This window comes from Hipposideros armiger, unplaced genomic scaffold (genome assembly GCF_001890085.2).
Source record: "Hipposideros armiger isolate ML-2016 unplaced genomic scaffold, ASM189008v1 scaffold_417, whole genome shotgun sequence".
Taxonomy (NCBI): Eukaryota; Metazoa; Chordata; class Mammalia; order Chiroptera; family Hipposideridae; genus Hipposideros; species Hipposideros armiger.
The window spans coordinates 1498904-1525132 of NW_017731767.1; the positions used below are offsets into that span (position 1 = coordinate 1498904).

At 53.7% G+C, this 26229-nt stretch overlaps 3 protein-coding genes across 4 annotated transcripts in view; 1 reads left to right on the forward strand and 2 right to left on the reverse strand.

The window, feature by feature from the left end:
* PKN1 (protein kinase N1) overlaps positions 1–11425 on the forward strand; it is a 19263-nt gene extending 7838 nt beyond the window's left edge. Inside the window, exons 6-21 of the mRNA XM_019664133.1 lie at positions 317–665; positions 2307–2416; positions 2505–2648; positions 4757–4832; positions 4919–5060; positions 5153–5246; positions 7204–7283; positions 7360–7435; positions 7531–7622; positions 9347–9523; positions 9717–9779; positions 9877–9953; positions 10164–10306; positions 10580–10687; positions 10776–10813; positions 11113–11425. Of these exons, the coding sequence (XP_019519678.1) occupies positions 317–665; positions 2307–2416; positions 2505–2648; positions 4757–4832; positions 4919–5060; positions 5153–5246; positions 7204–7283; positions 7360–7435; positions 7531–7622; positions 9347–9523; positions 9717–9779; positions 9877–9953; positions 10164–10306; positions 10580–10687; positions 10776–10813; positions 11113–11347 (2004 nt within the window). The 3' untranslated portion in view covers positions 11348–11425. The remainder of the gene's footprint in view (positions 1–316; positions 666–2306; positions 2417–2504; positions 2649–4756; positions 4833–4918; positions 5061–5152; positions 5247–7203; positions 7284–7359; positions 7436–7530; positions 7623–9346; positions 9524–9716; positions 9780–9876; positions 9954–10163; positions 10307–10579; positions 10688–10775; positions 10814–11112) is intronic.
* Positions 11426–11951: 526 nt separating this feature from the next.
* On the reverse strand, positions 11952–16307 carry PTGER1 (prostaglandin E receptor 1). 2 transcript variants are annotated; one of them, XM_019664213.1, is made up of 2 exons: positions 12921–16307; positions 11952–12310 (listed from the first exon to the last, which is right to left on the reverse strand). In XM_019664213.1, exons 1-2 carry the CDS (start codon positions 13968–13970, stop codon positions 12044–12046), a joined length of 1317 nt encoding a protein of 438 aa, XP_019519758.1. In that variant the 5' UTR covers positions 13971–16307; the 3' UTR covers positions 11952–12043. The 2 variants fall into 2 exon arrangements, with proteins under 2 accessions (XP_019519758.1, XP_019519757.1); XM_019664212.1 differs by lacking the exon at positions 11952–12310 and having other exon boundaries at positions 12351–13891; positions 14786–16307.
* An 829-nt stretch (positions 16308–17136) lies between these two features.
* GIPC1 (GIPC PDZ domain containing family member 1) overlaps positions 17137–26229 on the reverse strand; it is a 9937-nt gene continuing 844 nt past the window's right edge. The window contains exons 2-9 of the mRNA XM_019664108.1: positions 24661–24715; positions 22953–23040; positions 20448–20768; positions 19580–19765; positions 19328–19508; positions 18462–18574; positions 18052–18133; positions 17137–17922 (exon numbers count right to left, since the gene is read on the reverse strand). Coding sequence (XP_019519653.1) covers positions 17771–17922; positions 18052–18133; positions 18462–18574; positions 19328–19508; positions 19580–19765; positions 20448–20735 — 1002 coding nt within the window. The 5' untranslated portion in view covers positions 20736–20768; positions 22953–23040; positions 24661–24715 and the 3' untranslated portion in view covers positions 17137–17770. The remainder of the gene's footprint in view (positions 17923–18051; positions 18134–18461; positions 18575–19327; positions 19509–19579; positions 19766–20447; positions 20769–22952; positions 23041–24660; positions 24716–26229) is intronic.

A 26229-nucleotide genomic window follows, 5' to 3' on the forward strand; every position in this document is an offset into this window, starting at 1 on the left:
TAATACCCTAGCTCCTCACTCAGAACCCTCAGCTCTGAACCTCTGAACCAGCCCCCTCAGGCCAGCCAGCCCCACCCTCCTTAGATCCCTCAGCTATTACCTCACCAGCCCAGCCCTACCCTAGACCTGAGCCCCTGCCTCAGACCACAGATCAGGCCTCTGAATTCTGCTCTGCTCCTCCTTGCCTGGACCTCTGGCCTATCCCCTGAACCTCTATTCTGTCCTTAAACCCCAGCATCCAGAGCCCCTCCCTAGCTTGGTCTGCGTCAGCCTGATCCCCTCCCCCTTGTCCCATAGTTCTCACTTTTGGGTGTAGCCATCCCTGCATCACACCCCCTGCCCCACCATGGTTGCCCCTCACCAACTGCCACTTGCATGCTGGCTACTTCTGTACATGCCCACTTCACCTGCGGCCTCCTCACCTTGGCCTGCCCTGAATGTGGTCCCCGCTGAGCCAGACACTCCCTTAGGGACCCTGGAGGTGCGTGTGGTAGGCTGCAGGGACCTTCCAGAGACCATCCCCTGGAACCACTTACCCTCGACTGGGGGGCCTGGAACCCCTGACAGCCGAACCCCCTTCCTGAGCCGCCCAGCCCGGGGCCTTTACAGCCGAAGTGGAAGCCTCAGTGGTCGGAGCAGCCTCAAAGCAGAAGCTGAGAGCACCAGTAAGTGGGCATCACGGGCCTGGAGGGATGAGGTGGGGTGGGAATGTCCTGGGATGCCTCACATTTGTAACACTCTAAAAAATGAGTACATTACACCCATTAGGATGGGTAATAAAGACAAAACAAAATAAAACAACAGGTGTTAGGGAGGATGTGGAGAAACTGGAACCCTTGTGTACTGTTGGTGGGAATATAAAATGGTGTAGCTGCTGTGGAAAACTGCATGACAGGTCCTCAAAAAATTAAACATGGAATTAACATGTGACCCAGCAATCTCACTTCTGAATATATACCCAAAAGAGTTGAAAGAAGGGTCTTGAAGAGATATTCTCACACCTATGTTTATAGCAGCAGGACTCATAATAGCCAAAAGGTGGAAGCAACTCAATTGTCCATTGATGGATGAATGGATAAACACAATGTGGTGTATCCACACAATGGCATATTATTCAGCCTTTAAAAGGAAGGAAGTTCTGACACCCGCTACAACATGGATGAACTTGAAGACATTATGCTGAGTGCAATAAGCCAATTACAAAATACAAACACTGTGTGATTCCACATATGAGGAATCTAGAATAGTTGAATTTATGGAGTGGAAAGAACAGTTGTTCCCAGTGACTAGGAGAGAGCGATGAGGAGTTAGTGTTTAATGGGGACAGAGTTTCAGTTTGAGCAGATGAAGAGAGGTTTGGAAATGGATGGTGGTGATGGTCATATAACTGTGTGTATATACTTAATATCATGTAGCTGTACACTTAAAAATGATTATGATGGTAAACTTTTTGTTATGTGAATTTTACCACAATAAAAAAAATAACTAATACATATGTACAAAAAAGTATGTATCAAAGTTGATTAATGATAGAGGTCAAGAAATAGAACTCTCTGGAAGCCCCCTCAGGTCCCCTCCCCAATTCCAGCCCCCTCCTCTGTCCTAGAAGTAGATACTCTTCTGACCTTTATGATTTTTTACTTTTCTTTGTAGTTTAGCACCTGTGTAGGCATTTCAAAAAATATACCTGAATTTTGCCTGGTTTTCAGACATCACTTATGTGGAATCATACAGAATATATTCCATGGCAGTGGCTTCCTCAGCATTGGGAGACGAATCCACATCATTGCGTGAAACTGTAGTTCATTCATTCATTTTTGCTCCTGTTTAATAGTCCATTGTCTTAAACTGAGCCATATCAAATTACTGTTTTTTGTTTTTCTAAGTAAAAAAAGTTGAATATTAACAATTTCATGGTTCAGTTAATAAGACTATATTATGGTTTATATATTCTCCTGTTAGTGGACAGGCAGATGTTTCTAGTTGGGGCCATTATATAAGTATTATATTTATGAATCTTCCGATGTATACCTGCAGGCATTTTTCTAGGGTAAATACTTAGGAGTGTATTGCTGGAGGTTGCATGTAGAATAAAAGTGAATTTGGATTCCTACCTTATAACATACACAAAACTCAACTGGAAGTGGATTAAAGGCCTTAATGTGAAAGGCAGAACCATAAAGCTCTGTCAAGATTGTATAGCAGAATATTATGGTAGAAAAGGAGAGGATTTTTTTAATAAGACATCAGAGATATCCCCCCGCCCCAGCATTTCCTGACCTTCCTCACGCCCACCCCCGTTCCAGGTGAGGTTAGCACTGTACTCAAGCTGGATAACACGGTGGTGGGGCAGACATCCTGGAAGCCCTGTGGCCCCAACGCCTGGGACCAGAGTTTCACCCTGGAGCTGGAGAGGGTGAGCATAGTTGGGGGGCGCTGGGGCATTGAGGGAGGGGGGCTCTGGGTCTTGGGCACCCCAACTGATGGCCCTCTTCTCTCTTGAGGCACGGGAACTGGAATTGGCTGTGTTCTGGCGGGACCAGCGGGGCCTGTGTGCCCTCAAATTCCTGAAGTTGGAGGATTTCTTGGACAACGAGAGGCATGAGGTCCAGCTGGACATGGAACCCCAGGGCTGCCTGGTGGCCGAGGTATAGCCCGACCCCTGACCCTAAGAAATGCTTCCTACATCTCCTGCTCTCATAGAAAGGGAAGACGTGTTTTCGATTGGTCTCAGAACCTTGATAGAAAAGAACACATAATTAGTCACCTCAGTGACACAACTTAAGCTGGTATTGATTTTGTTCTGATGCAAGATCTAAAAAGTAAAATAAAATCAGGGAGCATTTCAGATCCTGCTTCCCAGCAATTGTCAGTTTTGGCTCAAATACACTCTTATAAAAATGCAAGAAATAAAAAATAAAAATAAATTAAAACCACAAAATTTTGTCAAGCCAGAAAAGAAAAACAAAACTTGCCAACATGTCATGGCACATGGCAACATATGCTACCAGAGCCACAGTTGAGTAAAGAAAGAGTCCATCTGCAGTGGTGTTAGGGTTCAAATCAGGGTGTTGCACCCTCAGCACTATAGACATTGGGGGCCGGATCATTCTCGGTTGTAGGGGTGTCCTGTGCACTTTAGGGTGTTGAGCAGCATCCCTGGTTTCCACTCGCAGGATGCCAGTAGCACACCCCCAGTTTTGACAGCCAAAAATGTCTCCGAACATTGCCAGTATCTCCTGGTTGGGAGCCCATGGTCTGAATAACATTCCTAGCTGACCCTTGGTAGTATGAGCCAAGCCCTATTCTAATTACTTTGCTCAGTTAACTCATTAATCCTCACAGTAACCCAATGCACAGCTGACAGAGGAGACAGCTGAGGAGCAGAGAACATCACTGGCCCCTTCATTTAGCCAGTTATCCTCAAAAATTCTTTTTTTTTTTTTTTTTAAGATTTTATTGGGAAATTGGGGGAGGGAAACAGCGTTGGGGAATCGGGGAAGGGGAACAGACAAGTTGCTGTCCTTTTGTTCTTCAGTCTAGTTGTGGAGGGCATCGCTTCACTGGCCCATTTTGGTATTATCATTGTGCTCTTCCCAGGTGAGGCAGTCTCTAGTCAGCCATTGGACTGCTGCTCACAGCGGCCTCAAAAATTCTTTAAATCTGCCTCTAACATATCCACATGCCCTGATATACATACATACATACATACATATATATATATATATATATATATATATATATACACACACACACACACACACACACACACACACATATATCTCCATATGCATACCCCCATGTGGAAATTGTTACACGTCCTCATAATCCAGGACTGCTAAAGGAAAGGAGAGAGAGGGGCTGACTTCAGTGGCAGGGCAGTGAAATTGTTCTTTCATTAAGAACTGTCCAAAACCAAGCGAGAATGTGGTGGGTGGCCCTGGGGGGCAAATTTTGAAGCCTTCTAGGTTTATCTCTAGAATTTCATTTTGTTTTATGCCTCCCCAAAACACCATCCAGTAGAACGTTCTGCAGTTCTGTTGCAATGAGCCGATAATAGTTGTGTTCTATTGTAGAAGGAAATGTTTTATGTTGACATGTCCAATATAGTAGCCGCCAGCCACTTGTAGTGTAGCTAATGTGACAGGGAAACTGAAGTGTTAATGTTACTTAAATTTTGCTTCATTTAAATAGCCGTGTGTGGCTAGTAGCAACTGTATCAGATGCACATAAAGTGACACAGTTCCATGACTTCAGCACCTTCTAGAAGATGTGTTGGAGTTGGGAGAATTCAGCTAGACCAGTGGTTGCCCCACCTGGGTGGGCACCAGCATCACCTGGAGGGTTTATTGAAACAGACTGATGCCTGCCCCCCACCCCGTGTTTCTGATTCAGTGGGTCTAGGTGGGGAGCCCAAGGGTCTGCATTTCTAGCACGTTCCCAGGTAATGTTCATCTGCTGGTCTGGGACCACCCTCGGGTTTGCTAGAGTTGAGTGTGCATCTTGTGGGGTCAGACCCTCTTCCCACCCCTCAAGGAGGCCTGAGTGCTGCTTCTTATCTTTCCAAGATAACACTTCAGAAGGTGGCCCTGCCAAATGATGGCTGGGTTTTACAACCCCTTAATACAATACAATGCGATGCCTCAGTGATTAGAACCCCCAAAACATGGCTGCGCACACCTGTGCTCCTAAGGGCTTCCCCACCAAGCTGCCTGGAGGTGGGTGAGAGTCCTCACTTGTCGGCTCCTCTCCCCAGGTCACCTTCCGCAACCCTGTCATTGAGAGGATACCCCGGCTCCGACGGCAGAAGAAAATCTTCTCCAAGCAGCAAGGTGAATGGATGGGTCAGGGCAGGAGAGACGCCAGGGGTCCTGGTATCACCCGGTGAGGCCAGGGTGACACTGCCCTGTTCCTCCAGGGAAGGCATTCCAGCGTGCCAGGCAGATGAACATCGATGTTGCCACATGGGTGCGGCTGCTTCGAAGGCTCATCCCCAATGCCACGAACACAGGCACATTCAGCCCTGGGGCTTCTCCCGGACCTGAGGCCCGGTCCACAGGGTAAGGAGGGCAGGTCCGGGGATTCCTGGCTGCCCCAGTCACTTCCCCGGGTGCTGGGTCCCAGACATAAACCCTCTTTTTTTGTGCTGCAGTGACATATCCGTGGAGAAGCTGAACCTCGGGGCTGACTTAGATATTTCCCCTCAGAAGAGCCCTCTGGGCCCTCCTTTCAGCCCATCGAGCCTGGTAAGCATTCCCCTCCTTCCCCCTAGGCCTGGCTAGGCAGCATCAGGTGACCTGGTTCCCAGCTCAAGGCTCAGAAACCACGAGGAACTTCCTTGGGTCACACAGCATGCCTCTGGCAGAACCTGGGTCCAGTTCTTTGTTCTGGATAAAAACGTAAGCTGGAGAGCCAGGCCTCCTGGGTCCCTATCCCTGCTCTGCCGCCTCCTAGCTGTGCGACCCAAGCCAAGCTGCTTCACCTCTCTGCGCTCAGTGCCCTGTAAAACGAGCATGTTTAAAACTCACGTTGATGATAGAAGATAGAGGTTTTCTCTGGGCGTGGAAGGAGGGGTTGATTATTGGTGGGAGCCAGACACAAGGGAGCCTGCCGGGTGATGGGAGTGTACTTCATCTAGGTCAGAGGTCAGCACACGTTTTCCTTAAAGGGCAATATAATCAATATTTTTGGCTTTGTGGGCCAGGTAGTCCCAGTCATAACTATTCAGCGCTGCCATTGTAGAAAGCAGCCACTGGATACTTACTTAAGCAAACAGGCATAGCTTTTTCTGGGAAAACCTTACTGATAGTTGCTGAAGTTTCAATGTCATGTCATTTTCATAGATCAGGAAATATTCTTTTAATTGTTTTCCCGTCCCTTTAAAGACCATTCTTAGCTTGCAGGCCATACAAAAAAACAGCGTTTACCCACCCCTGCTTAGGTGATGGGGACCCGGATGGACACACATGCGACAACTGGTCCCTTCATCTACCTCAGAGTGAATTTTATATCTCATTTTTAAAAGATGAAAATAATATATGATTCATGGCATTGAATTAAATGAGCTAACTCATTATATGAGATGAGTTTGGTAAAAAAAGAAAAGAAAAGGAAAGAAATCCAAAAGTTGAATAACACCAATGGCTGGGGAGGATGTGGGAAAACAGGCAGCCAGTGGGAGGTGTGCCAATCACTGCATCCCCTTGGGAGGGCCTAGCTGGCTGAGTTAAAAATGGACATTGTCTTGACCCAGAAATCCCATTGCTGACATCTATCCTGGACCTTCACACACATGCACAACCAGGATGTTCACTGCGGCAGATTTGTGTGGGCAAAAGGGTGGATACAACCTCAGGGTCAATCCGTAGGAACCAGAGCTAAACAAATGACAAAATGGAATAGTATGCAGCTGTGAAAATGAGACCAGTCTCATGTGCTGGCATAGAATGATTTCCAAGACGGATTGTCCAGTGGGAGAGGCAAGATGGATATTGCCAATAGTGGATGCAAAAAAAAACTTGGAGCTTATAACAGCACTTTTGTTCGGGCGGGTATAAAGTATATCTAGAAAGATACCCAGGAAATCATTAACAGTGGCTGGCTCTGGGGAGAGCAGCTGGTGGAGGAAATGTTTCAACCTGCACTGATTGAATTTTTAGAACTATGTTTATAGTAAAGCATGATGGACCAGTAGGTGATTTTTCTTTTCCCATAAAAGTATTCTGATTATTTTCAGTTACATATACATGTGGTATAAAAGTGGCTCCAAAGGGCTAATACCAATAAAGGGAATAAGTAGATAAATAATATGTTTACAGCATGAAATGGGCGGGGGAGAAAAATAAAGCAGAGAAAGGGGACGGAGAGTGTTGGTATTGGGGGGTTCTGTTAGTCATGTAATAGGGCAGTCAATTGACGGCCTGCAAAGGTGACATTTGAATAAAGGCCTGAAGTAGGTGAGGAAGGAGCTGTGCAGGTGTCAGGAAAAGAGAGTTCCTGGCAGAGGGAACAGCCCGTGCAAAGATCCTGGGGTGGAAACATGCCTGGTGTGTTCAGGGCACAGCAAGAGGAATTGTTGCTGGGAGTGAGCAAGAGGGCGAGTGGGAGGAGAGGTGAGGTCAGAGAGGTAACAGGAGCCTTAGTGGCTGTTTAGTTATGGGATGCTCTGACTTCCCTCACTCTGACCCCCTCTCTCCACCACAGAGTTCCCCAATCCAGGAAACAACCACCACACCTGTGCTGCCTTCAGAGACCCAGGAGACCTCAGGCCCCGCCCTGTGCAGGTGACACCCCTCCCCCACTCACCACCCACCACCCCTGCCCTCTGTCCTCGTCCCTACCAGTGTCCTCTCTCCACAGCTCTCTCAGGAAGTCACCCCTGACCCTCGAGGATTTCAAATTCCTGGCGGTGCTGGGTCGGGGTCACTTTGGGAAGGTGAGATGGCGGGCAAGGGTTTGGAGGGCTGGAAGTCTACACCCCTGGGTCCCCGAGCTAGCTGCTAAGGTCACCCCTGCCCACTGCGGTTCCAGGTGCTGCTCTCTGAATTCCGGCCCAGCGGGGAGCTGTTTGCCATCAAGGCTCTGAAGAAAGGGGACATTGTGGCCCGAGACGAGGTGGAGAGGTGGGGACCCTGCTCAGACCCTCTGAGAACCTCAGTCTTCTTTTCTGGGAAATGGGAGACAGAGCAGTCCCTCTCACACTTATTAAGCTAGTACTTAATACATAATAATAACTCTTAGAAAACACCCACTCTGCATTTTACATTCAGTAACTTATTTGTTCCCCACGACAGCCATATGAAGTAAATACTGTTATTGTTCCATTCTGCTGATGGCACAGAGAGGTTGAGCAAGTTGCCTGAGGTCACGCAGCCAGTAAGCAGCAGGCCCGGGATTCAAACCTAGGAACTCAGGCGCTGAAGCCTGTTCTTTTTTTTTTTTTTTTTAAAGATTTTATTGGAGAAGGGAATAGCCAAGCTGTTGTCCTTCAGTCTTAGTTGTGGAGAGCACAGCTAGCTCAGCTCCAAGTCTAGTTGCCATCCGGCCGCCCGTCGGCAGCTCACGGCTGCTCAGCTCAAGGTGTCGTGTTCAATCTTAGTTGCGGGTGGGTGTAGCCGACCATCCCATGTCAGAGTCGAACCAGCAACCTTGTTGTTAGGAGCACGTGCTCTCACCAGCTGAGCCATCCTGACGCCTGTTGGCAGCTCAGCGGCAGCTCAGCTCGGGTGCAGCGCACTGGCCCGTGTGGGAATCAAACCGGCTGCCTGTTGCTCAGAACTCACGCTCTTAATCAATTGAGCTACTCAGCCAGCTCCTGAAGCCTGTGCTTTTAATGGCACCATTGCACTGCCTCTGCTTTGGGATCAGGGCCCTGGGATAAAATCCTACCTGTGCCAGAGACATGCTTACAGACCCTAGGGAGGCCCTTCTGAACCTCAGTCTCCCCATCTATAAAAGGGGAATAATAATGCCTTTTTTTATTATTATTTTTATTATTATTATTTTTTAGCTGAGCCATCCTACCACCTGTTGGCAGCTCAGCTGCAGCTCAGCTCGGGCCGGGAATTGAACCGGCAGCCATGTTGCTCAGCTTGCACTTTTGAGCGAGCTCTTAACCAACTGAGCCACTTGGCCGGCCCTTAATAATGCCTTTCTTGCAGGGTCGTCAGGTGGATTAAATGAGAGGCTGCATCTAGAGTCTGCACAGTGCCTGGCCCCCTGTAAATTCTCATTAGAGGCACTGAGATTGTCCCCAATCTTCCTGACATCTTTTTGTTAATCAGGCCCTCAACTCAGACAGGCAGGCTTAAGCAAATAGAGGAATTTCTTGCTCTGGATCAGAAAAGTCCAGGGGTGGCTGCCTTCAGGCATGGCTGTATCTAGGTGCTCAGGTGAAGCCTCTCAGTTCTACTTTTCTGTGTATGGGCTTTGCTTGCAGTCCCCTCATTGAGGCAGAGATGCCCCCGCACTCCAGCAGTTTTAGGCTCATCCACCAGCTTTAGCCCTTCTTTAATAATTCCAGCAGAAATCCTGAAATTGAGCCCCATTGGTTCCGCTTCCTCATCCCTGAACCAATTCCTGGCCAGGAATATGGGTTGCTCCAATCAGCCCACTCCTGCCAGTTCTCCAAAGGGAAGTTGGGGGAATGTTACTGGGATGATGGATTCTAGGTGTCTGTTTAACAGATGAGGCTGCCGAGGTTCAGAGATAATAAGCAGTTTGTCCAAGGTTGCACAACCATGCGAGGCCCTCAACAAATATCCAATGATTGAGGATTCTAGGGAGCGTGAGAGTCAAGGGTAGGGATCTACTGTGCCCTCTGACCCCTGGCCTCCATCCTGCACAGCCTGATGTGTGAGAAGCGGATCTTGGCAGCAGTGACTAATGCGGGACATCCTTTCCTGGTGAACTTGTTTGGCTGTTTCCAGACACCGGAGCACGTGTGCTTCGTGATGGAGTACTCGGCCGGCGGGGACCTGATGCTACACATCCACAGCGACGTCTTCTCTGAGCCCCGTGCTGTGTGAGCCCAGCACCCCTGCCCCCCTGCACCCTGATGCCTCAGCCCCCTTCCCGCTCCTTCCCCTTCAGGCTCCACCTCCCCCCAGCTCCTGAGTTTGAGGGGAACAGGTGGGCTTTTGAGGATGTGGCAACCAGGTTTATATGATCTTCCTTGTCTGGAGGCCTGACTCCCTCACCCAAGCCTCTCTCTGCAGCTTCTATTCAGCCTGTGTGGTGCTGGGGTTGCAGTTTCTCCACGAACACAAGATTGTCTACAGGTGCGTGTGTGCGCTCTGCCCACTGCGGGGCTCTCAGGCTTCAGGCAGGGCCCCGATCCCCACTCATCCCTCTTTACATCCCCCCAACCCCTCACAGAGACCTGAAGTTGGACAATTTGCTCCTGGACACCGAGGGCTATGTCAAGATCGCAGACTTTGGCCTCTGCAAGGAGGGTGAGGGGCGGGGCCGGGTCTGAGGGGCTGGCCTCTGGGGATTAGGCAGCGGGTGGAGAAAGGAATGGAGTCTCCAACCCTACCCAGGTATCTCACACCCCCGCCCTTGACCCTGGGACAGGGCTGGCTGGACCACACAATGTTGAGCTTGGCTAGAGCTGGGTCCCCCTGCCCCCAAATACATAATCTCACATGGCCCTACTGTCACAGGGATGGGCTATGGGGACCGGACCAGCACATTCTGTGGAACCCCAGAGTTCCTGGCCCCCGAGGTGCTGACGGACACGTCATACACGCGGGCAGTGGACTGGTGGGGACTGGGCGTGTTGCTCTATGAGATGCTGGTTGGCGAGGTGAGGCTCCAGGCTGCCCCCACCTTGCCTGTCCCTGGGATGGCATTAGAACCTGTGTTGTGCTCAGGGGTGGGATCAGAATTTGCCTCCAGGGATATTATCAGGGGCAGGTGGCTTCACCTCCCTGGCCTCAATTTCCAAATCTATAAAATGGGGTACTACCTTCCTGTGTGAAGGTGCAGCTGAGCAGAAGGCTCAGGTGGGGCTAGGTGTGGTATGGCCAGAAGAGGAGCCTAATTCACCCGGTTCTCCCTGCATTCTCCCTGTCCCAAGTCCCCATTCCCAGGGGATGATGAGGAAGAAGTATTTGACAGCATCGTCAATGATGAGGTTCGCTACCCCCGCTTCCTGTCAGCCGAAGCCATTGGCATCATGCGCAGAGTAAGGACCCTCCCAAGCTGGGGTGGGCCTGGGGAGGGGCTCTGAGACCCAGAAGGGGAAGACTGACACAGAGCCCCCTTCTTCCCAGCTGCTGCGGAGGAATCCGGAGCGCAGGCTCGGGTCCAGACCTTGTTGCTTCACCTGCAACATTGTCACCCCCGTTTCCGTCCCCCTCCTTCACCCCTGCTGACCCTGGTACACTCACATCTATTCCAGGCTGGCCCTGTGGGAAGCACTGCCCTGTGGATGAGCCCAGGCTCTCCCCCCACTGATCACCAGGCCCCCCATGCTCACCTTTTGATCCTTTTGAGCTCCCAGTCCACTTTTTCCCTCTGTCTTGTGACTCGTTAGGCTGATCCCCACAGACCCAGGGCTGGATGGGGCACAAGGGGCTTCCCCCTCTTGTGGTCTGTGCCCCAGCCCCCCAACACTGACCTCTTCCTTCTCTCCCTACAGACCCTGGGCTGGGATGCCCTGCTGGCCCGGCGCTTGCCGCCGCCCTTCGTGCCCACGCTGTCGGGCCGCACAGATGTCAGCAACTTCGACGAGGAGTTCACGGGGGAGGCCCCCACGTTGAGCCCGCCCCGCGATGCGCGGCCCCTCACGGCCAAAGAGCAGGCAGCCTTCCGGGACTTCGACTTTGTGGCTGGGGGCTGCTAGCCCTCTCCCTCACCCCTGCCCCGACCCAGCTGTTAGTAGTTTTTAAAAAGGCCTTTGGGGTTTGCCCCCCTCCATGCATCCCTGGCTCTTCTGGTGTGCAAGAATGGGGGTGGTGATCAGATGTGGAGAGTTTATAGGGAGGCGCCTTGGGTTATGGTGGGGGCGTTATTTGAAGAGGGTCAAGTGAGGGTGGAGACTTGGGACTGTCACTATGATGGGGAGCTGGATAGGCTGCCATGGGAGGGGGATCGGGCTGTTTGGGGATGTCGGGAGAAGCTATGATGGACGTTGTTTGAGGGTATGGCCTTGGGACTGTGTTTGGGGAGCTCAGGGCCATAATGAGCAAATGGCTGCGGGAGGCAGTCCTGGCAGCGGTAGGGGCAAGAAGCGGCCAACCCCTCCTGCTCTGCTCGGAACAGAGCCTGAGTCCCGGGGGGGTGCTGTCGCGGCGTTATGCGCATGCTCCTCCAGCTCCGCGTTGGGCGTCCCTGTGCCCCCAAGTGGCAAGTCTCAGAACTGCACCCATAGGAGCACTGCCTCTCCCACTCCGGCGCGGTCAAATGGATGCTGCAGCACCGACGGAACTTACCGCCCTGGGCTTGTCCGCAATATGGCTTTATTCCCCGAAGGCTCCGCGCTGCGGACCTGGGCCCAGCCCGGGTTGGTCTGGCTTAGTTGCTGGGCTTCCGAGCACGCCTATAAGTGGCTGAGGCCACTGTGCCGAGAGCTGCGCAGCGAGCTGACCTCCCAGGTGCTCCTGGTTAGGCCCGGCCCAGCGGGGCTGCCCTTGGCACAGGCCCTCCGGGGCAGGAGGCGAAGCAGTTGGCGCAGCACGGCCTGGCGTAGAAGGATGTACACCCAGGGGTCCAGGATCTGGTTCCACGAGGCGAGGCGCACGGCCAAAAAGAGCGGCCGCTGCAGGGAGCTGGAGCTCCAGCCCCCGATGGCCAGTACCACCAACACCTGCGGGAGAAGAGGGTGTAAGCGGTGGGGGTGGGGGTAAGAAGGGTACCGGCGAGGGGTGGGGCTGGGATGGATGGGAGCATGGCTGGAGGGTAAGGGGGCTGTGAGGAGGGGCAGAACGGCACAGAGGGGTAAATGGGTATCTTCCTGGAAAGGAGCCATGGAAAGACAAAGAAGCAGGGCCTTAGAGGTCGCGGCAGAAACAGGCCTTCATTGGGTGACGGCTTGGGCTAGAAAGGAGAGAAGTCCCAGGTGTCCCGAAGCACGGGGTTGAAGGGGAGAAGGAAAACGGGGTGGGAGAGGCGGTAGGGGGCAAGGAAATGAAGTGTTTGGGCCTAGAGAGATGGACCTGGGGAGAAGAAGGTTTACATGCATTGGGATAAACTACAAAAGACCCCTGGAAGGAGTAAGGTAAGGGGGCTGGGAGGAGGGGTGGGACGTCAGAGGGAGAGGGCAAAGGGCGGCTCTCCTCACAGGTGGGGCCTCGAGGGGGCGGGGCCCTGGCTGGGGAAGGGAAAGAGAACCCAGGTATCCTCGGATGGAAAAGGTTTAAAGGGGCCAAGGCAGGAGCTAGAAGAGGCATGCGTGTCGGGGCGGGTGTGCCCCTCACCAGCAGCGGGCTCCAGCATATGCACGACACCACCATGATGCCCACTAGCTGGCCCACCATCTCCACGTCGTGAGCGCGGGCTCTGCGTGCTGACCCACGGCCTGTAGAGCCGCGGAAGGCGGCGGAGGCCGAAGCGACAGACGAGACGGACGAGGCGGAGGTCAAGCGGAGTCCGGACTCCCCCCAGCGCCGGCGGCTGTCCGGACCGGAGGTCGGGGGGCGCCGTTGAGAGCGGCGGCGCCAGCGGGCGCGCAGCAGGGCCAGGCCGCTGAGCGTGTTGCACACGAGCGCGGCGAGCAGCGCGGCCAGGCCGAGGCCCGCGAAGAGGCCGGCGAGCAGGGCCTGGCGCCAGCCCCCCGCCGGGCCCAGGCCAATGAAGCACCACGTGCCAGGGTACTGCAGCTCGTAACGGCCCACGCGCGCCAGCGGCAGCAGCGCCACAGCCAAGGCCACGGCAGCTAGCGCGGCCAAAGCAAGGCGCGCGCGGCCCGCCGAGACACGGGCCGCGTGCATCAGGGGCCGCGTGACCCCTACGCAGCGCTCCACGGCCATGCCGCAGCCCAGCAGCAGCGGGCACAGGCCGAAGAAGACCATGCAGCCGCCCAGGAAGTGGCAGGCTCCTCCGGCCGGCGAGCGCCCGGCTGCATACAGGCGCAGCACCAGCGCACCTGGGATCACATGGCCGGCCAGGTCGGTGGCCAGCAGGCTGGCGACGAACAGCAGGAAGGTGGCGGCCGAGCGGCGGCGCCGGAGGCGGCCGGAGGCTTGAGCCAGCAGCCCCAGCGCCAGCACGTTGGACAAGGCGCCCAGCGTCATGGAGAAGATGGGCAGCGCCGGCGACGCGCCTGAGAGCCCCGACTGCGGCCCAGCCGACGCGTTGGCGGCCCCAGGCGCCGCACACGTGGTCGCCTCGCCCACCAGGCTCAGGTTGAGGGGCCCGCAAGGGCTCATGTCAGGTGCCAGGGGTAGGGCTGGGGAGAAGAGGAGGGCAAGATGAACCTGACCCAGGGCCAGTGCCCACTGTCTGGCTGAGACCAGCCGGTGTCCCATCTCAGATGACTGGGGCCCATGTTACCCCACGGCAACTCCAGGGACCCTGGCTACCCAGTTCCTGACTCTTCCTCCTCCTCTGCCTCTCACCATCCCAGACCAGCTCTTGCTCCCAAACTCACTTTGTTCTCACTGCGTCCTTTTCTGCCCACTGTGGCTCCCCTGGCTGCAGCCCTTGTGTCTTGTAATCTCTAGGCTTCATGGACCCACCTCCTGTTTACACCACAGCAGATTCCTGGTCGCTGACCCCATCTGATACTCACTGACCCATTTCTGACCCCAGGCCCCCATCTGACCCCAATGCCCCATCTCTGATAGTCATTATGTTACCTCTAACTCCAGTCCCATCCTTGATGCCTACAGCCCCACCTCTATGGGTGGACCCATTTTCTCCCCTATTATACTGTACCCGTGGTCCCATTTCTGCTCTCATGGCCATTTGTCCCCATGGTTGCATCTCTATCCCCACAGCCACATCCCTGTCCCCCACAATCCCATCTCTGAGCTCCACCGCTGTCTCACCCAGGCCCTACCCCTGACCACCGCTACCTCACCCTGTATGCACCACAGTTCCAGAACTCCTGCCCCGGAGGCCTCCAGGCTGACCCAGGACCGCACATCTCTTGATACCCTGGCGGTGAGGGCAGAGAGGGCAAAACTACCCGCTGGGTCAGATAGGGAGGATGGACCGATGGTAAGAGCAACAGGAACAGACAGATGGGGCTGGGAGTCAAGGAACACAGGCAAGAGGGAGCCACGGCCCCATCCTTCGGCGCCCACCAGCCCTACCCGATATCCTCGAGCCCCAGCCTTACCGGGTGGTGCATGAGACCCTGGGACCCCATCGCCTGTGTCTTGGCTCCTGCTGTCCTCCGCACCCTCGCCTACTGTGCTCCAGCTCTCTGGCAGGCCGCTCGCTCCCTCCCTCCCTCCCTCCCTCCCTCCCTCCAGGGGCGGCTCCCCAGCTCCCTGCGGCCTCCTGCTGCCTGCTCAGGCCTCCAGGGGCCGCTCCACTTAGCGCCAGCCCACAGGGGGCCTGGGGTGACAGAGACCACCTCTCTAGGCTCCTGGAAATAGGTGGGGGCTACTCTTGGTCCCAGCTACCCCTGTGAGGAAGGGGAGCTCCCAGGGAGTTGTCCTGACCCCCTCCCCCTGATGGGGGCAGGAGCACCCCCCTTCCCCCTAGGCATGGGCCTCTTGCCTGCCTCATTAATAAAGCGGATAAAATCTAAACACTGGAAAATGTGAGCGTCACTCAGGGAGGGCTGGGGTGGCTACAGGGGGTGCCGCTGCCCCCCTGGGGCTGTGAAGTTAGGGGTCTAGCCCTTGTGGGGGCAGCGGCATCCCCTTGCCCTGCTAGAGCCTTCATGGATGTTGGGTGGGCAGTGGTGGGCAGTGCCTTGGGTGGTGGACCAGCTTGGGTCAGGACCAGTCAGGCCAGGAGATCCGCCCACTATTTACACAGGGGCTTAAAGCCCAGACCAGGGCAGCACAGTCATACCCCTGGAGGGGGGAGCAGGAGGCTGGGCGATCAGGGGACTCTCCTAGATTGTGCTTTAGGATGTGGTGAGCAACACACATCCCAAGCTACAAAGACAGCCACACACAGAGGCAGCTTCCCCTCTTGCCCTGAGTAGGGACACACACACACACACACACACACACACAGTCTCACGATCATATCCCCTAATACCCTGATACCAACCACCATCACAGCCTGTCCCCAGCCAGCTATGACGTGGGGTCAGCCGTTGTCAAACCCCTGAACTCACTGAGACAGTCACACCACCAGCACAGAGATGTGCCCAAAGTTACTGACTCTAACATGGGCCATGTCTCTCAATACCCTGAAATACAGCCCCCTGAGATCCTTATTGCTGAGACAGTCCCCCAGCCATATCCAAATCACCTAGAGACACCTCCCAACAATCCAAGTTCCACAGGCACACTCCACACACCCAAGACACAAGGAATGGCACCCCTGGATGCCCCTAGATCTAGCTGATCACCCCCCTACCCTAGGAACAGGAACATCCAGACACACACTTTCAGTCATCCACTTGCACAGTCATGCAGTCATATGGCCACACTCCGGGCAGACACCCAAAAACACCAGTTATACCCCAAAACACCCTGGCACACAGAGAGAGTTGTTGCACCCCATTTCCTCAACAGATAGTTACAGCCCTCAACATGGTCACAAACCATCAATATTCTGATACACTCAGTCCTACTCTCAATATCAAGACACTCACCCTTCAAACCAGAGCCATCTACTGGCACAGACACATGAAGCACCCACAGGTGCCCAGGGATGATGCACAGAGTAACCCTAACATTGGCCACCCCCACCCTATCCCAAGAACACAGCCACAGGCTGTGTACCTACCCCCAACCCAGCAGTCCCCCCACCTTCCCCACTCCCAAGGCCCATCCACTGGCCCAGTGGAAATGGGGACTGGGCAGGGCTCACGCTTCTCTCGTCTCATCCCCAAACATTCCTGCAGGGACCTCTGGCCTGGTTGGCGCCCCTACTTTCAATCTTGGCTTTTCCCTCCGGGTCTGGCCAGGATACCGCCTCCCCCTTCCTTGATCTCTCCTCAATCCTCAAGGATCAAGTGGGTTGTCAAAACAAGCAGGCCAGGTTTATATCCAGTGCACAGCATGACTGGCCATAAGTGCCCCCAGACTCCGCACGTCCAGTCTACTGGGGGCTGCATCATGACAGCTCGTCCAGCTTCAGGAGTGGGCTCCTCCCCATAGCACTTACCCCAGCAGACCCAAAACTCCGTTTGCCCTCCCCACATCTTTTTCCAAGACAGGCATTCAAGCCTCCTGGCCCCGGTGCTTTCCATGACCCTGGACTGTAACGGACTGTAGCCGGCAGCCTCGTGCCCACTGTTCACATTGGGCTGTGGTGGCTGGAGGCCTTGCTCAAAAGGGAGCAAGACTTGAACCCGCAGTAGGCCAAGAAGCTCCAGCCTTGCCTGGAAGCCTGGTGGCCTATAGCCAGGAGCCTCATCAGGCGGAACGGGTGGGAGGGGGTAGGCGGCCCAGGCCAGCTCCTAATTCAATTTGGAGCCAGAGGAAGATGGATTTCAGCTGTTACATTCTTTCCCAGCCCAGGCCCACCCTGCCCTCCCATCCCTCAGTCACCAGACAGGTCCAACAGCAGATAGAGTCTTTATGTTCCAGACAGCAAATTCAGATACAAAAGCCCACCGCCATCATCCCTTCCGCCCAGTCTGTCCGAGGCTGGGCTGAAGGAGACACAGGGGTGGGGCGGGGAGGTTGGGGGTTCACAGCAGACTTGTGTTTCAATGCAGAGGTAGGGGGCTCCTCTGGAGGGGGGTGGTGGGAGGGTATTATTGCATTTGCTGAAGGGGGACACCCCCCTTTTGGATTCCTTCCAACAGGAAACCAGGGAGGCTAGGACCCCCAAATAGAACCTGAGGCCCCAGGGAGACAGAGGGACCAGTTTGGCAGCTGATGTGGAAAGTGTTAGGGGCGGGGGCTGGCTGCCCAATCTGGCTCATCTCTCCCCGCGCCTGACTAGCTGAGGTAGGTGGGGAATGGGGGGTGGGGTGGGGGGAGCAGCTGGGACCCCAGCCAGGCTAGGAACCAGAGAGGGGGTGGTACCAGTTGGAGTGGGGCAGGAGCTCCGCTCCACCTCCGAGCTGCATCGTCCTGGAGCTGCTGGGCCAGGCCAAAGCCGGACGCTGGAGTCTGGGCTGTGGTGTCCCCACCCCAGGGGCTCCCACCAGGCTGGGCCCAGGTCATCCTAAGGTCCACCAGGAGGCCTAGTAACGGCCGACCTTGGCATCCCCAATGGCACCCCAAACATCAAAAACGAACTCATCGGGGAAGGCGAAGTCACCAAGCCGCTCATCCAGGGCCTCGGCCAGCTCATCCGGGTTCCTCTTGTCCTTCCCAAGTTCGACCATGGTGGCCGCTGGAGGGTGGGGGAGGGAGCAGAATGGCGGCACAGATGCAGAGGTGCTCAGGGCAGGCCCACCCACAGCACCTTAGAAGCCCCTCCCCCAGACCCCCACCCTACCCAGAAGAAGTGCCACCAACTCACCTAACTCCGTGTCCCTGATGCCCATGTAACTTTCCAGCAGGTCATCTACTTTCTCAATCGCCTTCTCCTCAAAGGCTGAGGGCTGGAGACAGGAGAGAGGAGAGACAGTGGCATTATAATGTGAATGTAACTGTAACTGTATTTACTAAGTGCCGGGTCTCTTTTCGCCATTTTATGTATATTAACCCACAGTTCATCCTTATGACAACTCTGCCAGTGTCGGTATTGTTATCCTCCCCCCCACATTTTATAGACAAGGAAACCGAGGCCCATTTGCCTAAGAAGGTCCCAGAGCTGGGAGGAGGCACAAGTGGATTTGAATCGTGTCTGGAGCCCCTTAGGTATCAGCTGCTGCTGCCGCCTATGAATATGCAGGGAAGGGGGGGCTCAGGCCCAGCTGGAACACTCACCAGATCCTCTACTGTGGCAGGGCCCCGGGATCGGAGCCGGAGGGTCCCTCGGCCAGTGCCCAGCTGGGGGCCGGAGCCAGGGCGGCCACCCCCTGCACGTACACTGATCATGTCTGTGGAAGGCAGGGGAGGGGTGAGGATGGGGAAGGCCCAATTCCAGCATGTTCTGGGCAGGAACCCAGGAATCCTGGCCCTAGACACCCTAGACACCCCCTTCTACCTTCTCCAAGCTTCTGTAGGCTCCAGGGGGAGTTGGGGGCTAAGGTGACTCTAGGAGGGCAGGACTCCTCACTCAGGCTTGGCATGGATGGGGGAGGAGCACCCAGGGGCTGGGAATGAAAAAGGCTGGAGGGGAGACTGGGACTGGTCACATCTACTCCCAGGGCCTAAGGGACACACGGGGGTGGGGCCTTGGTCTCCAGCTGCATTCCCCAAGGCCAAGGGGGTATAGCTGCTGGGCCAAGGACCAGCCCTATCTGCCTGGGGAAGTGTTTTAGAGTCCCTCACCCCCACCCCAGGGGCCTCCAGCCCATTCCTGAGAATTACTGAAGCCAGAATGAAAAGTGGGGGGGCTGCCACAGGGCAGCCAAGCTTGGCTTCTCAGGGTGGGGGACTGGCCAGGGTTGGGGGCACTTGGCTGGGCTAATGGCTCCTGGAAGCTGGGTGTGGGGGCAACTTCCTCCTTGCCCCCCCCCCTCCTCCTAGGCTGGGCAGAGAACCAGCACCCCCTCCCCAAGGCAGGGTGGAGCTGCCTCTTTCCAATTTGGCCAGCTGGGTTTGGGCGCCACCTGCTGGTGGCCCCTGGCACTGCAGCCTAGACCCAAGTAAACAGGGTGATCATGGTGGTCCAGGCGGCAGCCCCTCACCAAAGGCCTTGCGGGGCTCCGTTAACTTCAGCGTGAAGGTGCGGCCTCGGGGCAGCTCCTTGAGCAGCCGGGCCACCTCGTAATGCCGGCAGCCCAGCAGGCTCTGCCCGTTGATGGCCTCGATCATGTCGCCCACACTGATGAGCTGGATATGGTCAATGACACTGCCCTCCTTGATACGCTGTGGGGAGAAGAGGTGTCAGCCGTGTGGCTCCGCCCTTGGGTCCTACAGCCCGCCCTAACCTCGGGCACCTTAATGAAGGCGTAGCCTGCCCCGTTGTCCGTGATGGTGAGCCCCAGCGCCTCCTCCGACTTGAACACCTCCACCTCCTTGCGCTGCCCTTTGACGTGGGCAAAGATGAAGTCCTCCAGCCCAATCTGACCCCCCAGGAGCTTGTCCATGTCCACTTTATGGGTGTTGAGGGTGCAGAACATCACCTGCAGAGGTGGGAGACACTCAATCCTCACCTTCCCTCCCTTGGCCTTTGCAACCCCAACCTAAGGGGGAAGAGAGGAGAGTAGGGAAAGGCCTGAAGGTCCCCACCCAGTGCCTGACCACCCCCATGCCAAGGCAGGGCCCCCAATGGGATGTCAGCTCTGCTGGGCTGGGATTTCTGTCCTAGCAAAAACTCCCTGCTGGTTGCAGGCACAGAGTCTGGCCCACTGTGGTGCTCAGTAAATGCTTGTGGAATGAATAAAGGGGCACAGACACCCACCAGGCCTACTGAGACCCCTGCAGCTGAACTTCTTGCTCAATCCCACTGTTGCCCTCCTGGCCTCCCTTCAGTTCCCAAAGTCCTTGGGGTTTGCCTCCCTATGCATCACGGAGAAGTAAAACTTGCACCTAACCTCCAGCCCCCAAAATCCACTGGGGCACAAACAAAATATGGTGGGAATGTAGCATCCAGTCCTGGCCATCAGTTCCCATAATCCACCGGGAAGCAGGCTTCCCAGTGCCTGATGGAAACTCAGCACCCAGTCCTGGCCTCCAGTTCCCCATAATTCACTGGGGACAGGCCTCAGCATCTGCAGCTTCAGCACCTGAGCCCCAGCTCAGGACCAGGAGGCACATCCAGGCCTCTGGGCTACCATCAGGGCCCCGGCGCTCCCTGGTAAATACCTCGGCAACTGGCAGCCGGAAGGCCTCGGCGATCTTGCTGTACAGCTCCTTGACGTTGGTAAAGCCCTCGATGCGGCCAGTGGGACTGCCATGGGCCAGCTGGGTGTGGAACACAAGGCGGGGCCGCAGGGCCGGGGGAGGGGGTGGCAAGCCCACTTGGGGCCCTCCTGCTCCACCTCCACCCAGGGGCCCCGGCTCCCCGACGCCCAGCCCACCACGGCCTGGCTCAGCTTCCTCATTTTCCACCAGAGGCGGCGCTTTTTTCCGCCGCCCCAGTCCCAGCGGCATGAGCAGCGGAAAGAGGGGGCGCGCCCAGGAGATCTGCAGGGCAGAAAAGTGGGCTCAGGGCTTGGGCACTGGCCCCGGGCTCCTTCTCCCCCACCATTAGCACCCTACAGGCCCCATGACATATTCAGAGAACAGACTGGCTTCAGTTCAAATCCCGGTTCCGGCACTTTTACACTCCTACAGAAGTAGTAATAGCAGCGAATATCTATTACATCCCCTGCTAACTGCTCCATGACCTTTCTTAATCCTCATACCACATAGGGACGTACCTTGTTTCCCCCAAAATAAGACCTAGCCAGAAAACAAGCCGTAGCATGGTTTTAGGTGCCAAAATATGGCACCTTGGCATACTGAATATTTTAAACTGAAGTTTATGGAAAAGGCATCCTTCTCCCTGAAACAGGTCATAAAACTCTCATGTGAGGGGTGCGTGCCCTCCAGATCCTGGAGGAATCATGCTATGGCTTATTCTCTGGCTAGGTCTTATTTTTGGTGAAACACAGTAGGGATCATATTATGCTACGATTACACCCATTTAACAGATGAGAAAATGGAGGCTCAGAGCGGTTCAGTTTCTCTTTATTTTTCTATAGGTTGCAGTCATTAGTGCTGTGCACAAAATATTTCTGACTCTCCTTTCAAAGCACATAGGCAGATGGCATTTATTGACCTCCTTATGACTGGGGAGACATGTCACTAGTTCTAGCCAGTGAGTTGCGAGAGGAAGTAACACACGACATTTCTGGACGGCAGCATTTAAATACTGGGGAGAGAGCCTCCAGAGGTCTATTTCTCCCTGGCAGGGTGACCAACCACTTTTGATGTGGTGGTGGCTCCATCAGGATAGGCCCTGAGCCACTACAACAAATGGAACTTCTCGCCTAGCTGCAATGGACATGGAGCAGGAAAGAAATTAAACCTTTGTTGAGTTTGGCCACTAAAATTTTAGAGGTTGTTCCTGTGGCAAAACCTGTCCTGACTGATACCTTTTTTTTCTTTCCTCTCCCTCACATTCTTTCTTCTGCCGTCTTTCCCTCTCTCCATTCCTCCTGTCAAACAAGTCTTTTTTGGGTGTTTAAATAATCCATACATCGTTTTAGACACTGCTTTCAATAAGACAAGCAAGGGCCCTGACTGGGGCCATGTGTGCAGTTACACAGGTTGCTCCCTGTGCAAAAGCATCAGACCCTCGTATGGTGATATGTGTGCTGGGAGGAAGGGCTGCCTTTTTCTAATTCACTCCTAGGTGCTATATCAGCTAGCTGGGGTTCTGTCAGTGCTGTCTAGAAGCATGCAGTCCAGGGAAGAAGGTGTAAGTATCCCATAGAACTTCTAATAGTTCCATGAAGACAATAAAACAAGCAAAGTTTTATTGAGGGCCTCGCTGAGCAGGTGAAGCTGAACCTGAGACCTGAATGACAGGAAGAAGCATCCACGTGAGGATGTGAGGCAGAGTGTTCCAGGCAGAGGGAACAGCCAGTACAAAGTCCCTGAGATGCTTGGCATGTCTGAAGAACAGCAGGGAGGCCCATGTGGTCGGAACAGAATGAATAAGGGGGACAGCAGGAGGAGGTGAGAGCAGGGAGGTGATAAGCATATGGAGCAGGGCCGTGGGCTGCAGGGAGGACGTGAGCTTTTGCTCTTGGTACTGTGGCAGCCATGGAAGGTTCTGAGTAGACTCGCAGACTCAGGCTCACAGATCAGCCAGACACCAGTGTGGCTGGAGTGGAGTGAGCAACAGGAGAGCATGAAGTGGGGAAGGTAAAAGAGGTGACATCAGTCAACTGTGCAGGGCCTTAGAGACTGGGAAAGAATTCGGATTCCATTTTTCAGTAACACATCCAAAGTCACAGAGGCTGGCTGCACCCTCAGGTCTGACTCCCAAGCCCAAGTTCATAACCAAAAAGCTCAATCCCCTAAGCGACTCCATCTTCCTTGACTTCAGATACTTGGTCTGCAAATGGGGACATCCTATCCATCTGGCCAGGTTGCAGTGAGGATCAAATTATGCCAAATTATATTTTTCTGTGTCAAGCGGACTTCCTGCACCCCCACTTCGGATTGCCTCTTCCAGGGGTTGTCCTGGATTCAGTTGAGTCCAGTGGCCTGCACCCATCCTCATGCATCTATTCATTTTTTCATTCATTCATTCATTCATTCATTCATCTATTCTTCAACACCTCTAATATCACCTGTTCCAGCCCCATTGTCACTCACCTAGACTAATGCAGTTGCCTCTTCCAAGTCTTCCAGCTTCTGCCCTTGCCCCCCACGTTCTCTTGTCAACACAGCAGCCAGAGTGATCCTGTAAAACATAAGCCATGTCACATCTATCCTCCCCTCCGACTCCTCCCAGGGCTCCTAACTCATTCAAAGTAAAAGCCAAGGTTCTCCCCTCAGCTCACAGGCTTCTAAAGATCTACCCCGCTGTCCTCATCTCCTGCCACTCTCCCCTTCATTCACTCCCTCCAGTCACACAGGCCTCATCCCTGTTCCTCCAACATACTAGGCAAAGTCCAGCCTCAGGTCTTTGCACCGGCTGTGCTCCCTTGTATCCACACAACTCACTCTCTCACCTATTACAGGTGGAAAATATTTTTAATTCATTTATCCTGTTCATTGTTTGTTTTCCGAAAGTTCAGGGAATTTTGTCTGTCTTATTCGTCCCTATATTCTCAGTGCAGAGAACAGTGCTCAATAAATACTTGTTGAATGATGAATGGATGAATGAAGGATTCTAATATTGACCAGCCCACCAGTTCCTGTGCCTGGCTCTGGGGGGACAAAGGGGCACAGGCTGTAGTCTCTGCCCTCAAGAGGGTCTTGTCTCCCCAGCAAAAGCACAAGCCCCGCCCCTGTGGCCCCTTATCTCTTGCTTCCCAGCAGTGCTGGGCACAGGGTGTGTACTTCATCTAGCCACGGAGAAAAGGGACTGTATCTCTCTCACCTTTTTCACTGTGGTTTTTTCATTCCCCTGATAATCAATGATCCTGAGCACCATTTTTATTTTTTTATTTTTAGCTGAGCCATCCTGCCACCTGTTGGCCATTCAGCGGCAGCTCAGCTCGGGCCGGGACTCAAATTGCTGTAGCTCAGAGCTCTTAACCAACTGAGCCACTTGCCGGCCCCTCTGAATACCTTTTAATACGTTTATTAACCATCTGGATTTGCCCTTTTGTGACTTGCCTGTTTAAGTCTTTGCCCATTTAAGAAAATTGCATGTTCCATCTTTTTTCTTATTGATTTGTGGGAACTCTCTATATATTCTGGATATACTAATACTACATATTCTGAACCCTAGTCTTTTATTGGTTACATCTATCAATAGTACCCATCATTGGATCTAGCACACAGTAGGCACTCACTGAATATGAGACAAAAAAATAAATTCTGAATGAATAAACCAGTACTGCCTCCTCCAGTTGTTTCATTACATTCAATGATTCTAAAAAATAAAATAAAAAAATCCTCATCACCTCTCCTGGTTCCCCTCCCCCATCATACACTAGGAGGCAGGAGGCTGAGAACATGAGTCTGGAATCTGGCTGCACCACTTAATAGCTGTGTGGCCTTGACAAGTGTCTTAAGCTCTTCAAGTTCTAAGGAAATCATACACGTACATGGAACAGTTCCTGGCACAAAATATAAGGGTTCCATAAATGTTGGTGATTATTACTATTTCCATCTATAAATATAGAAGATACTAACTTCCTCTTTTTACCCAGGGCCTCCACATCCTGATCACCAATTTCCAACCTTTTTATTCTCTCTGCCCACACTTGCTGCCCTGGTTTAGGCTGGCTGCCTGTCCTCAACTGGGGGTGCGGGAATAACAGTGGTGAGGAAAGTGGGTAATTAATGAATTTGCCTTCCAGGCCAGAAGAGGCATGAGGACTTGGGTTCAAAACCCATCCCTGCCACTTACCAGCTGTGTGGCTGTAGGCAAGTCACTTCATCTGATGGAGCTTCAGTTTCCTCATCTGAAAAACGGGCAGAATTCCTGTCTGTCAGAGTGCTTATGACGATTCAAAGAGATTATGCATGTTACCTGCTTAGCATTTTCCCTGACATTCAATTTAAAAAAACTGTTGTTATTATTATTATTATTATTATTATTATTATTATTATTGTCATTATATTGCATCCTCCCCTACCCTGCCCAGGAACATCCCAGTCCTCTCTGCCTGCCAGGGCCTACTCCAGGTTACTTCCTCCAGGCAGTCTCCCTAGCTTGCCTTAGCCTGTTGGAACTGCCCCTGTGGTCTAGACGGCTCAGGCCCATGAACTTAATTACATGTTGCCCTGGCAGAACTCTTGTTTTCCAGTCTTAGGCTGTTATTAACTTCGTATCCTATTTTAAAATGTAAACCAGATCACCTCACTCCCCTGCCTCAAATCTTACAACAGTTTCCCACCTGACAGAAAAAAAGCTCCAAATTCCTCAATGTGACCCCCCAGACTCCTGCAGAATCGCTGCTTTGGATGCATCGCCTGCCCCAGCCACCCTATTTCAAGCCTGGTCCAACCTTAGGGACTTTGCCCTGGCTGTGCCCTCTTCCTGATTTTTGCAGGGCTGGCTCCTGCTTGTCATTCAGGCTTTGGTCCTAAAGTCACCTCCTCTGAGAGCCCTCCTTGCCCAGAGTTTCTATCATGTCACCCCCTCATATTTTATTCATAGCACTTACCACCATCTGTAGGTATCTTTTTTACTTGTTAGCTTGTTTCTCCTGCTAAAATGGCAGCTACCCAAGAACAAGGATTTTTTACTTGTTCACTATTAAATCCTCTGTGCCAAGAACAGTGCCTAGCACAGAGTAGATGCTCAAGAAATATTTGTGGAATGAATGAACATATCTTATATCCTCACTCTGATTGCTCTGAGTCCCCCAATACTCAGGACATGCCTGCTGTGGAGTTGCTGACTGCCACCCTCTCCCGACATTCCCAGGCTCTCCTCAAACCTGAACACAGGGCTGGAAAAAAGGAGTGTCAGCCTGGGCACCAAGCAGGTTAGCTGGAATTCCAGCATCCCTACCCTCTTTTCCCTGGGAAGGGCCTGAAACAGCAACTCCACAGCCACACAGAATGGCAGTGGCTGGGGAGCAGGAAGCGGGGAAGAGGGTTACTGGGAGCTCACACAAGCTCTCAGGGAGGGGGGACACCACACCCAGGCTCCCCTTTCCAACAGGGTAATGCTTTGGAGAGGAGGGCGGGAGGCCTCTGATTCAGTCTTGAAAAACCGGCTCCTGGGTGTTTCCGGGGAGAACGCCTACTGCTCCAGCCTGGGCCCAGGCTTCCTCGGGGGGCCTGGCAGGCACAGGACCCCAGAATCCTGGCTCCCTGCCTATCTCCCCTGAAGACATCACTCTCTTCTCAGGACCCCGGTACACCAGCCTTGCCTTCCAGCTCAAGGGAGAAGGGATATGGGGGCAGCTTATTGCTTGAGCAGCTGGTGTCTGGTGACCTCTGGGAGGAGGGGATGAGGGCATGGGGG

Bases quoted from the DNA above. Each gene is read 5' to 3' on its own strand.
- PTGER1 (XM_019664212.1), bottom strand. From the start codon at position 13,871: ATGAGCCCTTGCGGGCCCCTCAACCTGAGCCTGGTGGGCGAGGCGACC.